At 49.6% G+C, this 13,821-nt stretch overlaps 1 protein-coding gene across 8 annotated transcripts in view; it reads right to left on the bottom strand.

The window, feature by feature from the left end:
• The window catches only part of NSUN6 (NOP2/Sun RNA methyltransferase 6), a 154,750-nt gene that overhangs the window by 65,631 nt on the left and 75,298 nt on the right, over positions 1-13,821 (bottom strand). For all 8 annotated transcript variants that reach the window (XM_029588741.1, XM_029588738.1, XM_029588742.1 and 5 more), the window contains one exon: positions 782-891. In XM_029588741.1, coding sequence (XP_029444601.1) covers positions 782-891 — 110 coding nt within the window. The remainder of the gene's footprint in view (positions 1-781; positions 892-13,821) is intronic.

Here is a 13,821-nt window from a genome sequence, read left to right as displayed (position 1 = left end):
CCAAGGTTCTTGCCCGTGGAGACTAGTTTCTTACAATGTGGGGAGGATGAGCTCTCCTCCTCACAGGAGCAGTGCGGGCCTTGATCCCTTCACTATCTGCGTCTCCATCGATGTCGATTAATCAGTGAAATTACATGGAACTCCTGCCCAGGTAGAACTCAGGCGAGTCCCTAGCCTCAGCGGCCTACACAGATCACCTATGGACTGCATTCCGTTAGTCCTGTCAGCACCAGACAAAGGCACAAACAGATAGATTAAGGAGAGGAAACAGAAACCAACTGAAGATGCAGTATTTATTAAGGAATACAATTAGACTCTGCCAGGCTGGACAATAAATAAGCCTGCCATGCGGCTGGCAGAAAGTTGAAAAGAAGAGAACATAAAATAATTAACAAAAACTACTATAAGGAAAAGAAAAAGAAAAACAGCTGCAGTTCCAGAAAAAAATCACAATAAAAAATGTGAGGAGAAAGCAAAGCTGAATACCACGACTACACAGCTCTACGGAAAAAAAAAAAAAAAAGAAACTGAGGGACTCTGCCTAGGGAGCAGGATGATAACTACAGCTGCACATGCTCAGTAGGGCATGTTTGAAATCTCTAGAATCTTTGAGATCAAAGTTCTGGGTCGGGCTCCATCCGATGATGCCACCTATGTGTTAAGACTGTTATCCTGCTGCTCCTTGGAGAAATGAGTTTTCATAAAGAAAAATTACAGAAACTAAACAGTAGATGAGAACAAAGGCATAAGCAGGGAAACACATCTTATTTGCTGGACTCACATTTAGGAGTGGACAGGATTCCAGGAGCATAGACATGGGCTCCTCGCAAAACAGCGTTTCCACATTGGACATCCACAATGACATGGGAGGAATGCTTTTCCAAGTTCCTCCTGCAGATATAGACATACATCAGTAAGCGAGGAGAAAAGCCTGGCAAAGCAGCACCAGTCCTCTCTTCATGCCAGCCAGGGTTAGAGAACCACAAAAAAAAACTGCTACCGACTTTCTGTTCATGGCATATCCCTTATAAATCATAAGCTTTACACAACAGGGAATTCCTCAGCCTGTATGACTTGTTAATCATACACTGAACTGTACTGACCATATGTATCTTTACCCTGTACAGTGCTACCTACATTACCAGTTTTATATGAAATCAAATTAATGAATTCCTATCATCAATGCAAAATGACCACTAAAAACAGAGTTTCCGACCCAGCCAAAAAAAATGCATAATATTTACAACATTATGTTTGCCCTATGTTTTACTAAAAACTAGAATACAACATTATTTAAAATAGTGATGATTTGCCTTCTTCTTTGAACAATCCTAAAGGAAAATTGGTTCTTACCTGATAATTTTCGTTCCTGTAGTACCACAGATCAGCACAAAGGGGGTGCAGATTAGAAAGCACACGCATTTAGGTAGATAACCAAAAGAATAATGTGCGGCAAATAATTATATTGAGCAATAACAGTTTAACAAACAAAAACAACTTTTTATTATTGTTATCGTTTAGTGAAACAATAATAAAAAGTTGTTTTTGTTTGTTAAACTGTTATTGCTCGGTACCACTGATCAGTCCAGACTCCTGTGTTTTGCCTCCCCTCCAGTAGATGGAGACAGAGAAATTTTGAAGGACTCTGCCATATATACCCAGGGGCCATGTACAGACCGACAGTATTACTCAGTAACAAAGCAGAATTGTACCAAACCAAACTATTTATATATATATATATATATATACACAGTAACCTAACAACCTGAACCGGGTCACTCACCTCAATTGGGCCCCGATTCCGTAGAACACGAGAAAACAAAATTGATCTGCAGACCCAAACTAAACCAATGCTGAAATGAGCAGACTCTCCATTACCTCTACACCAGGGCGGGACTCTGGACTGATCCATGGTACTACAGGAACAAAACTTATCAGGTAAGAACCAATTTTCCTTTCCCTGTACATACCTGGATCAGTCCAGACTCCTGGGATGTACCAGAGCTTTCTTACCTGGGATGGGATCTGGAGAGGCCCGCTCTAAGCACACCTTCTCCAAATCCTCCTGCCCCTGGAACCTGGACATCCTGGTAATGCCGGGCAAAAGTATGTAAGGATTTCCATGTAGCCACTCTACAAATCTCCTGCGGCGAAATCTGTTGGCACTCTGCCCACGCCGCCGCCTACGAATGAGTAGAATGTGCCCGGAGACCCAAAGGTAAGGGCTTGCCACGGAGCAAATATGCAGAATTTATAGCCTCTTTTAACCATCGGATGATCGTCGTTTTAGATGCCATATTACCCCTCTTGGGCCCACACCAGAGCATGAAGAGATGATCCGAGACACGAAAACTGTTGGTAATTTCCAGATAACGCATCAAAGCCCTGCGAACATCCAACTTCCTTAAGTCCTTAGAAAAAGGATCCGACCGGTCCAAATATGAAAAGGATGGAAGCTCCACTGATTGATTTAAATGAAAGGAGGAACCCACCTTTGGGAGGAAAGAAGGAACCATTCACAAGGAAACACCAGAATCTGAAATCCTCAAGAAGGGCTCCCTGCATGATAGAGCCTGAATCTCAGATACCCATCAAGCAGAGGTAATTGCTACAAGAAATACCAAATTCAAAGTAAGGTCTTTCAATGTTGCTCTCTTCAAAGGCTCAAAAGGCGCCGCACACAAAACCATAAGGACTAAGTTTAAATTCCAGGACGGCAAGGATGTTTGACCGGCGGGCGTAAATGCTTCGCTCCCCTAAGGAAACGAGAAACATCTGGATGTGCAGACAACGCTACTCCCTGAATAGCATCGCGTAAACACCCCAGAGCTGCTACTTGCACTTTTAAGGAACTACATGATAATCCCTTAGCCAAACCGGCTTGAAGGAAATCCAAAATGTCTGGCACTCTGCCCACGAACATAAAAGCCATCGCACCAAGATTCAAAGACCTTCCAGACATGAACATATGACAGAGAAGTGGACGTTTTACGCGACCTCAAAAGCGTAGCCACTACCGTGTCTGAATACCCTTTGCCTTTCAGATACTGCCTCTCAAAAGCCATGCCGCTAGACAGAAGCAATCGGCCTGATCGAAACAGACGGGCCCTTGATGCAGAAGGTTCGAAAAATCCACAAACCGCAGCAGACCCTCCACCACTAGGTTGGCCAGATCCGCAAACCACAGACGACGCGGCCACTCGAGAGCCACTAGAATCACTTCTGCTGGGTATGGTTCTATTCTCCTGAGTACCTTGTCGATCAGAGGCCAAGGGGAAAATACGTAAAGCAGGACATTCGTCGACCAGGGGAGAACCAGAGCATCTACTCCCTCTGCTCCCGTATCTCTGTGGCGAGCGAAGAAGCATGGGGCCTTGGAATTCTTGAACGTCGCCATCAGGTCCATGCAAGGTGTGTCCCACCTGTCACAGATGAGGTAAAAGGCTTCGTCAGCTAGCTCCCATTCCCCGGGATCGAGATGATGTCGACTGAGAAAATCAGCGTGAACGTTGTCGACCCCAGCTATATGGGATGCCGCTATGCTGATAAGGTTCTGCTCTGCCCAGTCGATTAACTGACGAGCTTCTAGCTTTTGGTCCTTCCATGACGATTGATGTAAGCCACAGTGGTCGCATTGTCAGACAGCACCCAGACCAACTTCCCCCTGAGGAGCAGAAGGAACTCCTGCAACGCTAGCTGCATCGCACTGGTCGCCAGCCGATTGATAGACCATCTGGACTCCTCTCGGGACCACTGCCCCTACACGGACTTCTGCAGACAAACCGCTCCCCACCCAGAGAGACTGGCATCCATAGTAATCACCGTCAATTCTGGGACCACTAAAGGAACTCCTCGACGCAAGTGGTCCGAACACAGCCACCAATCCAGACTGGACCGTACGTCCTCTGTCAGAGGCAGGAGTAGGTGAAATTCTTCGGAAACCGGATTCCATCGGGAAAGCAATGCTGACTGTAACGGCATGTGGGCAAAGGCCAGGGAACCAGTTCCAGCGTTGGTGTCTTGGACCCCAGTACTTGAAAATAATCCCAGACTTTCAGAGGATGCTTTGACAACAAGGCACGCACCTGACCTTGCAACTTTACAATGTGTTCGGCTGTCAGGAACACTCTCCCTTGCTGTGTATCGAATAGCACTCCCAGAAACTCCAAAGACTGAGAGGGAATCAGACGACTCTTGGCTCGATTGACTACCCATCCGAGCGCCCATAATAGCTGAAGCACCCAGGTGATCGTTGCTTGGCAAAGCACTTCCGATTTTGCTCGAATCAGCCAATCGTCCAGATACGGGTGAACCAGCAATCCTTCCCTGCGTAGCTGAGCTGCCACCACCACCATGACCTTGATAAACGTCCTGGGTGCGGTAGCAAGACCGAAGGGAAGAACTTGAAACTGGTAATGCTGACCCAGATAGAACCCACTGGTCCAACATGAGTTTGGTCCACTCCTCGTAAAACAGAGACAGTCTGCCTTCTACTACCAGAACTGAGGAATGGACCGGCCGCACATCATTGTGAAGGTTTCCAGCCTATGTGGACTGGGTGCTACCAGGTCTTCCGAAGCACTGCCCACAAAAGAACTGAGGCCAGGACTCTGTTCGAGTTCTGCCTAAAAGAGGAAAAGGGCGCTCGAGATGCTCGGGACCTTCGACCCCCACGAAAACGAGACTTCAAAGAAAAAGAACCCTTCGGCTTTGGTCGATCCTCCGGCAACCGATGCACCTCATTGTCACCCAGAGACTGAATGAGGTCCTCCAGCTCCTTACCAAACAGCAGTTTGCCCTTGAAAGGCAGGGACCCCAGCTGGGCTTTGGAAGAGACATCTGCCGCCCAATTTCGTAACCACAACAGACGATGTGCCGAGACGGCGGACACCATTACCCTGGCTGATGTGCGAAGCAAATCATAAAAGGCATCCAAACTATAAGCAATGACAGCCTCCAGCCGCCCAGCCTGTACAGCTTCTGCCTCCGAAAGCGAATTGTTGACCTGTAGTTGTTGCAGCCAACGAAGGCCCGCTCTCAAAGAAAAATTGCTATACATAGCCGCTCAGACCCCCAGCGCGGAGACCTTCAAAATTTTCTTGAGCTGCAGCTCCAACTTTCGATCCTGCAAGTCCTTGAGGGCCATTGAACCAGTAACCGGAATGGTAGTCTTTTTTGTGACTGCCGACACCGCGGCATCCACCCTGGGCACCCGAAGAAGATCTTAAGCCTCCTCTGGCAGAGGATATAGCTTATCCACTGCCTTGGCAACCTTCAGGCCCAAGTCAGGGGTGTCCCATTCCTGGAAAAGCAAATCCGTGGCTGAAAAATGGAATGGAAAAGACGTAGAAGGACCCCGTAAGCCTAACAACACTGGATCCGTGGCTTCTAGTCTGGATTCCTCCTGAGGAGTCTCAATCCCCAACTCCTTTAAAATAGCTGGAATCAGGGGTCCAAGCTCATCCTTCCGAAAGAGACGGACCACTTTTGGGTCATCACCTTCCGTCACATGCGAGCCACGTGGAGCATTCTGTGGGGGGTCTGAATCCCCTTCAACCGCCCTCGGAGGCGGGGATGGTAGGTCTTGACTGTCAGGATCCTCAGAACTGGAAGATGAATCAGATGCAGGCTGAGAAGCCACAGACCGCAAAGGCCGATTGGTCCCCACGGAACCCTCGTCCACCATACACCAGGATAGCTTCTTTGCCTTTGGAATAGAGCCCTGTAACATAGCTTGGTCATCACTCCTCTTTTTGCCTGCCTTCCGAGCTTTAAAAGCTTTATGCATTAAAAGCACAAATTCTGAGGAAAATGATGAAGCAGATGATGAGGCATTCGAATCCCCCTCGGGGACAGCCTCCAAGGCTTTAAAACCAAGCTCCCCTCCCCCCGCTTGGCCACCCTCAAGGGACCATCCTTTTGAGGGGATAAGCGCGACAGGAGATTCCCCTTCCCCGCCGCTGTCAGCGTTGCTAACCTCACCGCCACGAGGGAATCAAAGATGGCACCCATTCCCGTGCTTAGTGGGGACTGACTGAGAGAAGGAGGCGGAAGCTCCCCAAAAGCACCGAAGACAGTCTGGACCCTTAGGACGACCCTCGCAGGGGTCGCGGAGGCTCCCTCTCCCCCTGAGAGACAATTTGAACATACTCCGTGTCCCTCAAAAGCCGAGCTCTCATTGCGCGGCATGTCAGCCAAAAATAAAAAGGAACAAGGCTGACAAAAAAAAAGCAGACGAAAAAGCGGCGAAATGCAATAAAAAAAAAGCCCAAAAGTGAACGCGAGGAAAGGGAGAGTCAATAGCCCGAAAAAGAAAATGTATTTTTTTTTAATTTGTCCTACCGCCTCCGGGTCCGCCTAGGAGGAGTGAGCCGGGCTCCCCGGTATCACCCCCAGGGCTGCACAAAGACGACTATAGGGCCCTGGACCCTGAGCTGCAGCTGCCTCAACAACCAGGGGGGATGGTCCCCTCAGGACCTAACAACCCCCTGGGAGGTTGAAGACTGTCTCCTTTCCAGCCTTCTTCTATTTTATTTTATTTATTTATTTTTTTAAACCTATCCGTCACTTAACCTAACCTCTCATATTTCACACTAAGCAATCAGACCAGACTGTAGGTTAGGCACCCTAACCATCTGCTGGAGACAGAGAAATACTGTCGGACTGTAGGTGGCACCTGGGTATATATAAGAACATAAGAACATGCCATACTGGGTCAGACCAAGGGTTTCATCAAGCCCAGCATCCTATTTCCAACACTGGCCAATCCAGACCATAAGAACCTGGCAAGTACCCAAAAACTAAGTCTATTCCATGTCACCATTGCTAGTAATAGCAGTGGCTATGTTCTAAGTCAACTCAATTAATAGCAGGTAATGGACTTCTCCTCCAAGAACTTATCCAATCCTTTTTTAAACAAACTATACAACTGCACTAACCACATCCTCTGGCAACAAATTCCAGAGTTTAATTTTGCATTGAGTAAAAAAGAACTTTCTCCGATTAGTTTTAAATGTGCCACATGCTAACTTCATGGAGTGCCCCCTAGTCTTTCTATTATCAGGAAGAGTAAATAACCGATTCACATCTACCCGTTCTAGACCTCTTACGATTTTAAACACATCTATCATATCCCCCCTCAGCCGTCTCTTCTCCAAGCTGAAAAGTCCTAACCTCTTTAGTCTTTCCTCATAGGGGAGCTGTTCCATTCCCCTTATCATTTTGGTTGCCCTTGTCTGTACCTTCTCCATCGCAATTATATCTTTATTGAGATGTGGTGACCAGAATTGTACACAGTATTCAAGGTGCGGTCTCACCATGGAGCGATACAGAGGCATTATGACATTTTCCGTTTTATTCACCATTCCCTTTCTAATAATTCCCAACATTCTGTTTGCTTTTTTGACTGCCGCAGCACATTGAACCGACAATTTCAATGTGTTATCTACTATGACGCCTAGATCTCTTTCTTGGGTGGTAGCACCTAATATGGAACCTAACATTGTGTAACTATAGCATGGGTTATTTTTCCCTATATGCATCACCTTGCACTTATCTACATTAAATTTCATCTGCCATTTCGAAGCCCAATTTTCCCAGTCTCACAAGGTCTTCCTGCAATTTAACACAATCTGCTTGTGATTTAACTACTCTGAACAATTTTGTATCATCTGCAAATTTGATTACCTCACTCGTCATATTTCTTTCCAGATCATTTATAAATATATTGAAAATTAAGGGTCCCAATATAGATCCCTGAGGCACTGCACTGCCCAGTTCCTTCCACTGAGAAATTGTCCATTTAATCCTATTCTCTGTTTCTTGTCTTTTAACCAGTTTGTAATCCACGAAAGGACATCGCCACCTATCCCATGACTTTTTACTTTTCCTAGAAACCTCTCATGAGGAACTTTATCAAACGCCTTCTGAAAATCCAAGTACACTACATCTACCGGTTCACCTTTATCCACATGTTTATTAACTCCTTCAAAAACGTGAAGCAGATTTGTGAGGCAAGACTTGCCTTGGGTAAAGCCATGCTGACTTTGTTCCATTAAACCATGTCTTTCTATATGTACTGTGATTTTGATATTTAGAACAGTTTCCATTATTTTTCCTGGCACTGAAGTCAGGAGGAGAGCAAAACACAGGAGTCTGGACTGATCCGGGTACGTACAGGGAAGGACTATTTTCACCACTGTTTTTTTTTAATGTGTCATTTTGAAGCAGAAGCTGACATAACATACTGGCAGTAAGTATCACTAGCTACAAGCAACAGCTTGAATAAAGTAGGACGGGAGAGAATGGGCTTCCCAGATCTCTTTCTAATTGTGTAGTCACTTTTTAAAACCAAAAGTGGGTACGGGCCCAGTGGCTGAGCAGCAGTGCTGTACATTGCCATGTGGAAGATCTGGGTTTGATTCACTGATGAAGTTTATATTTATTTATATTCCACCTTTCAGACACTTGAAAATGGATTACTTTCAGGTACTGTAGGGATTTCCCTGTCCCCAGAGGGCTCACAATATAAGTTTACACCTGAGGCAATGGAGGGTAAAGTGACTTGCCCAACAACATGGCAGAAGAAATGTCTTCTGCTCCCTGGACTGGCCAGACTGGAAATGCTACAGAAGCAATGCTCACAGTCCCTGGAAGGGTCAGAGTTAAATCCATTGCTTATTGGTGACACCTGCTAACTAGACTTAGGATGCATAAGTAAAAGAAAATTAGGTTCTTACCTTTGATAATTTTCGTTCCTATAGTACCACGGATCAGTCCAGACTCCTGGGTTTGGCCCCCCCTCTAGCAGATGGAGACAGAAGTTTACAAACAAACACTCCACCTATATCTAGGCTGGTGCCCCCTACAGTCCGGCAGTATTACTTAATGTCAGAGCAGAATAACGCAAATCAAACTGGCTAACAAACCACATAACCAGGACCATTAACACCGGTCCAACAGAATCATCATTACCGGTTCTCAACCCCCAACTGGGAAACCGAACCAGAGATACCGATAACAGACAGAGATAGCATGATATAGAACAGACAGCAGCAGCCCACGTACAACATGGCCTCTCCCGGTAGCAGCACTCAACTGGGCGGGACTCTGGACTGATCCGTGATACTACAGGAACGAAAATTATCAAAGGTAAGAACCTAATTTTCTTTTCCCTGTACGTACCCGGATCAGTCCAGACTCCTGGGATGTACCCAAGCGCACTTTACCTGGGATGGGATCCGGAGAGGCCCGCTCTAAGCACACCTTCTCCAAACTCTCCCGCACCGGGAGCCTTGACATCCAAACGATAGTGCCGGGAAAAAGTATGCAAAGATTTCCACGTGGCCTCCCTGCAAATTTCCTCCGCCGAGATATGCTGACACTCCGCCCAGGAAGTGGCCTGGGAGTGAGTAGAATGGGCACGTAGCCCCAACAGCAGAGACCGACCCTGCAGCATATATGCCGAATTGATGGCCTCTTTTAACCACCGTGCAATGGTAGTCTTGGACGCCGCATTGCCCCTTCGAGGACTACTCCAGAGCACAAAGAGATGATCGGAAACCCGAAACGCATTAGTTACCTCCAGGTAACGTAACAGGACGTGCCGCACATCCAATTTACGGAGCTCCTTAGCCAAGGGATCCGAATCATCGAGTTGCAAGAACGACGGGAGCTCAACCGTCTGGTTGACATGGAAGGAAGAAACCACCTTGGGTAAAAAGGAGGGAACTGTACGCAAGGATACTCCTGACTCTGATATCCTCAAAAAAGGCTCCCTGCACGATAAAGCTTGAAGCTCTGAAATTCGATGCACCGAAACAATGGCCACTAAGAACACCACCTTTAGCGTCAAATCCTTCAAGGTGGTTTTGCGAATAGGCTCAAAGGGAGCGCCACACAAGGCCCGAAGGACAAGATTCAAATTCCAGGACGGGCAAGGCTGACGAACCGGAGGCCGCAGATGTTTCAACCCCCACAGAAAACGCGCTACATTGGGATGAGCCGCCACTGGCTTCCCCTGGATCAAACCACGTAAGGAACCCAGCGCTGCCACCTGGACCCGCAGGGAACTACATGAAAGACCCTTAGACAAACCGTCCTGCAGAAACAGAAGGATATCCAGCATGGCTGCTCGCATAGGAATCACATCCCGGTCCAAGCACCATGATACAAACAACTTCCAGACCCTTACATAGGCTAATGAAGTAGACGTCTTCCGGGAACGTAAGAGAGTGGAGACCACCGGTTCCACGTAGCCCTTGGACCTCAGCCTTTGCTTCTCAAAAGCCAGGTTACTAGACAAAAGCGATCGACCTGGTCGAAACACACTGGTCCTTGGTGCAGGAGATCCGGAACATACGGGAAACGAAGAGGCTCCTCTACCGCCAAGTTCAGAAGGGTCTGCGAACCACGGGCGTCGTGGCCACTCGGGTGCCACCAGTACAACGTCCGCCGAGTGTGCCTCGATCCACCGCAACACCTTTCCTATGAGTGGCCACGGTGGAAACACATAGAGTAGTACCCTCCGTCGGCCATGGCAGTGCCAGAGCATCGACTCCCTCTGCTGCCGTCTCCCGCCTTCGAGCAAAGAACCGAGGCGCTTTCGTATTCCGGAAGGTTGCCATCAAATCGACCGCGGGTGTGCCCCACCGAGCACAAATGAGCTGAAAAGCGTCCTCCGCTAGCACCCACTCTCCGAGATCCAGCCAATTTCGACTCAAGAAATCGGCCTGAACATTGTCTACCCCGGCTATGTGGGAGGCTGCTAAACAACTGAGATGTTGCTCCGCCCAGGCGAACATGAGACGAGCTTCGAACGCTACTGCTTGACGCTTGGTTCCCCCTTGTCAGTTGATGTACGCCACCATGGTCGCGTTGTCGGACAACACTCTGACTGCCCGACCGCGAATGAGTGTTAGGAACTCCAGAAGAGCCAACCTGACCGCTCTGGTTTCCAATCGATTTATGGACCAAGACGCCTCCTGAGGTGACCACTGCCCCTGTATTGAGCGCCGTAAACACACCGCTCCCCAGCCGAGTAGACTGGCATCCGTGGTAATGACCGTCCAAGATGGGATCTCTAAAGGAACACGTCGACACAAGTTGGTCGGACACAACCACCAATCCAAGCTGTCCCTGGCTGCCTGTGTCAGGGGCAAGGGCAGCTGAAATTCTTCCGAGACCGGGTTCCATCGGGAGAGCAACGCTGACTGTAAAGGCCTCATATGGGCGAACGCCCAAGGAACCAATTCCAGTGTCGACATCATGGACCCCAACACCTGCAAATAGTCCCAGACAATGGGCACCTGCTTGGATAACAATCAGCGAATTTGCGCTTGCAATGTGAACATCCGTTCTTGCGTGAGAGAAACCATTCCCTGACGTGTGTCGAACAACACTCCCAAAAACTCCAGTGACTGCAACGGCTTCAGCTGACTCTTGGAGACATTGACTATCCAACCAAGTTTGTGCAACAATTGGAGTACCCGCTGGATCGCCGCTTGGCAGAGCATCTCCAACTTGGCACGAATCAGCCAATCGTCCAAGTACGGGTGCACCAACAGACCTTCCCTTTGGAGGTGCGCTGCCACTACCACCATAATCTTGGTGAACGTTCAAGGCACTGTGGCCAGGCAGAACGGGAGCGCCTGGAATTGAAAATACTGCCCCAGTACTGCAAACCAAAGAAACTGTTGATGCTCCGCTCGAATGCCGATGTGGAGATACGCCTCCGTGAGGTCCAGGGAGGCCAGAAACTCTCCCTGACGCATGGAAGCGAGCACGGAACGTAAAGTTTGCATTCGAAATCGAGGAACCCGCAGACATTTGTTGACCCCCTTCAGGTCCAGGATAGGCCAAAACATTCCTTCCTTCTTTGGTACCACGAAGTAAATGGAATACCGGCCCCTGCGAAGCTCGTTGTCCGGAACGGGAACTATTGCGCCGAGCTCCCTGAGGCGAGCCAGGGTGGACCGTACTACCCGGCGCTTCGCTGAGAACCTGCAAGGGGATACCAGAAAAAACGGGAACGGCTGGCGTGAAAAATCTCTCTCGTAACCGTGTTTTATCACATCTAGAACCCGATAGTCCGATGTGATCCTGGTCCATTCCTCGTAAAATCGGCTGAGACGCCCCCCAATTCTGGGAACGGAGGAATGGACCAGCCGCCCATCATTGTGCAGGCTTGCCCCCCTGCACAGTCTGACCGGCGCCCGAATGACCGAAACAGCGCCCGCAAAAGGACTGTGAATAAGATTGTTGGCGCTGGGCACTGTGACGAAAAGAAGAAACTGATCCCCGGGAGCCTCGAGGCCGGCAACCACTGCGAAACCACGACCGGGTAGGGGCAGCCCCCCTAGACCGCGGTCTGTCTTCCGGTAAACGGTGAACCTTATTCTCCCCCAGGGACTCAATCAAATCTTCCAATTCTTTGCCAAATAACAGTTTCCCCCGGAAGGGCAAGGAGCCTAGCCGGGCTTTAGAAGTCACGTCCGCCAACCAATGTCGTAGCCACAACAGCCTCCGCACGGCCACCGCCGAAACCATCGTTCTGGCCGAAGTGCGAAGAAGATCATAAAAAGCATCCACACTATAAGCGATCTCCGCTTCCAAGCGTCCCGCTTGGCGTGCTTCTTCTGGCGACAGAGACTCATTGGCCAAGAGTTGCTGTGCCCAGCGGAGACCTGCCCGAAGGGAAAAATTACTACAAATCGCCGCATGAATTCCTAACGCTGAGACTTCGAAGATCTTTTTCAGCTGCACCTCCAGCTTCCTGTCCTGCAAATCCTTAAGAGCAGTACCTCCGGTGACCGGAATGGTGGTCTTCTTCGTGACCGCCGCTACTGCCAGTCTATCTTCGGCATGCGCAACATCTCCAGGGCGTCCTCCGGTAAGGGATAAAGCTTATCCATCGCTTTTGCCAACTCCATCGCTTTTGCCAACTTCAGCCCCAAATCCGGAGTATCCCACTCCTTAAACACTAAGTCAGAGGCAGAAAAATGCAATGGGAAGGCTGAAGGAGGACCTCTGAGTCCCAAAACGACCGGGTCCATTACTCCGAGCCGTGACTCCTCCTGCGGCACCTGGATCCCTAATTCCCCCAGAATTTCTGGGATAAGAGGCCCCAGCTCATCCTTCCTAAACAATCGAATGACCTTCGGGTCATGCCCCTCGGTAGCATGGGACCCTCGGGATCCCGAGGTCCCCTGTTCTCCGTCCGCATCAACCCCCCGCGGAGGCTGGGACGGGAGCTCGGGATCCCCAGACGGCTCCTCTGGCTCATCCGTATCCGTGGTCGATTCAAGGTCCCCCCCCTGGGAGCCGAGGGCCAGAGTGGTCAGGCCCTACTCTGGCCCTCTGACCCCAGACCTGTTTTGGATCTTTTCTCTGCCCGAGGCCCCGAGTCCAGAGTGGGGGTCTCCAATGCCCTCTTCTTGGCCCGACGACGGGCCTTGAAAGCCTTATGCATTAGGAGCACGAACGGGGACCCAAATGAAGAGTCCGAGTCCGTATCCTCCTCGTCCTCCCCCTCAGAGAGATGTAGAGGCAAGGGCCCAATGGCAGTAGTGAGACTGTCCCCCTTGGGAACCCCCCGCTGCGGGGATAACCTCGGCGGAGGGTCATCCTCCCCCTCACATGCCAGCATTGCACCTGCCGCGGTTTCCCGCGGTACTAAAATGGCCACCATTCCCGCCGAAACCACCGGCGAGGAAAACAAAATGGCACCCGGACCCGGCTTCCCCGAAGCCGGCCTGGCACTAATCGCCGGCCTGCCAGCCTCGGGTCCGGCGCGCAACTGCCTGCTTCCCCGGGTCCCTACCG

This window comes from Rhinatrema bivittatum, chromosome 2, assembly GCF_901001135.1.
Source record: "Rhinatrema bivittatum chromosome 2, aRhiBiv1.1, whole genome shotgun sequence".
Taxonomy (NCBI): Eukaryota; Metazoa; Chordata; class Amphibia; order Gymnophiona; family Rhinatrematidae; genus Rhinatrema; species Rhinatrema bivittatum.
This window is presented reverse-complemented; position numbering and strand designations above follow the sequence as displayed.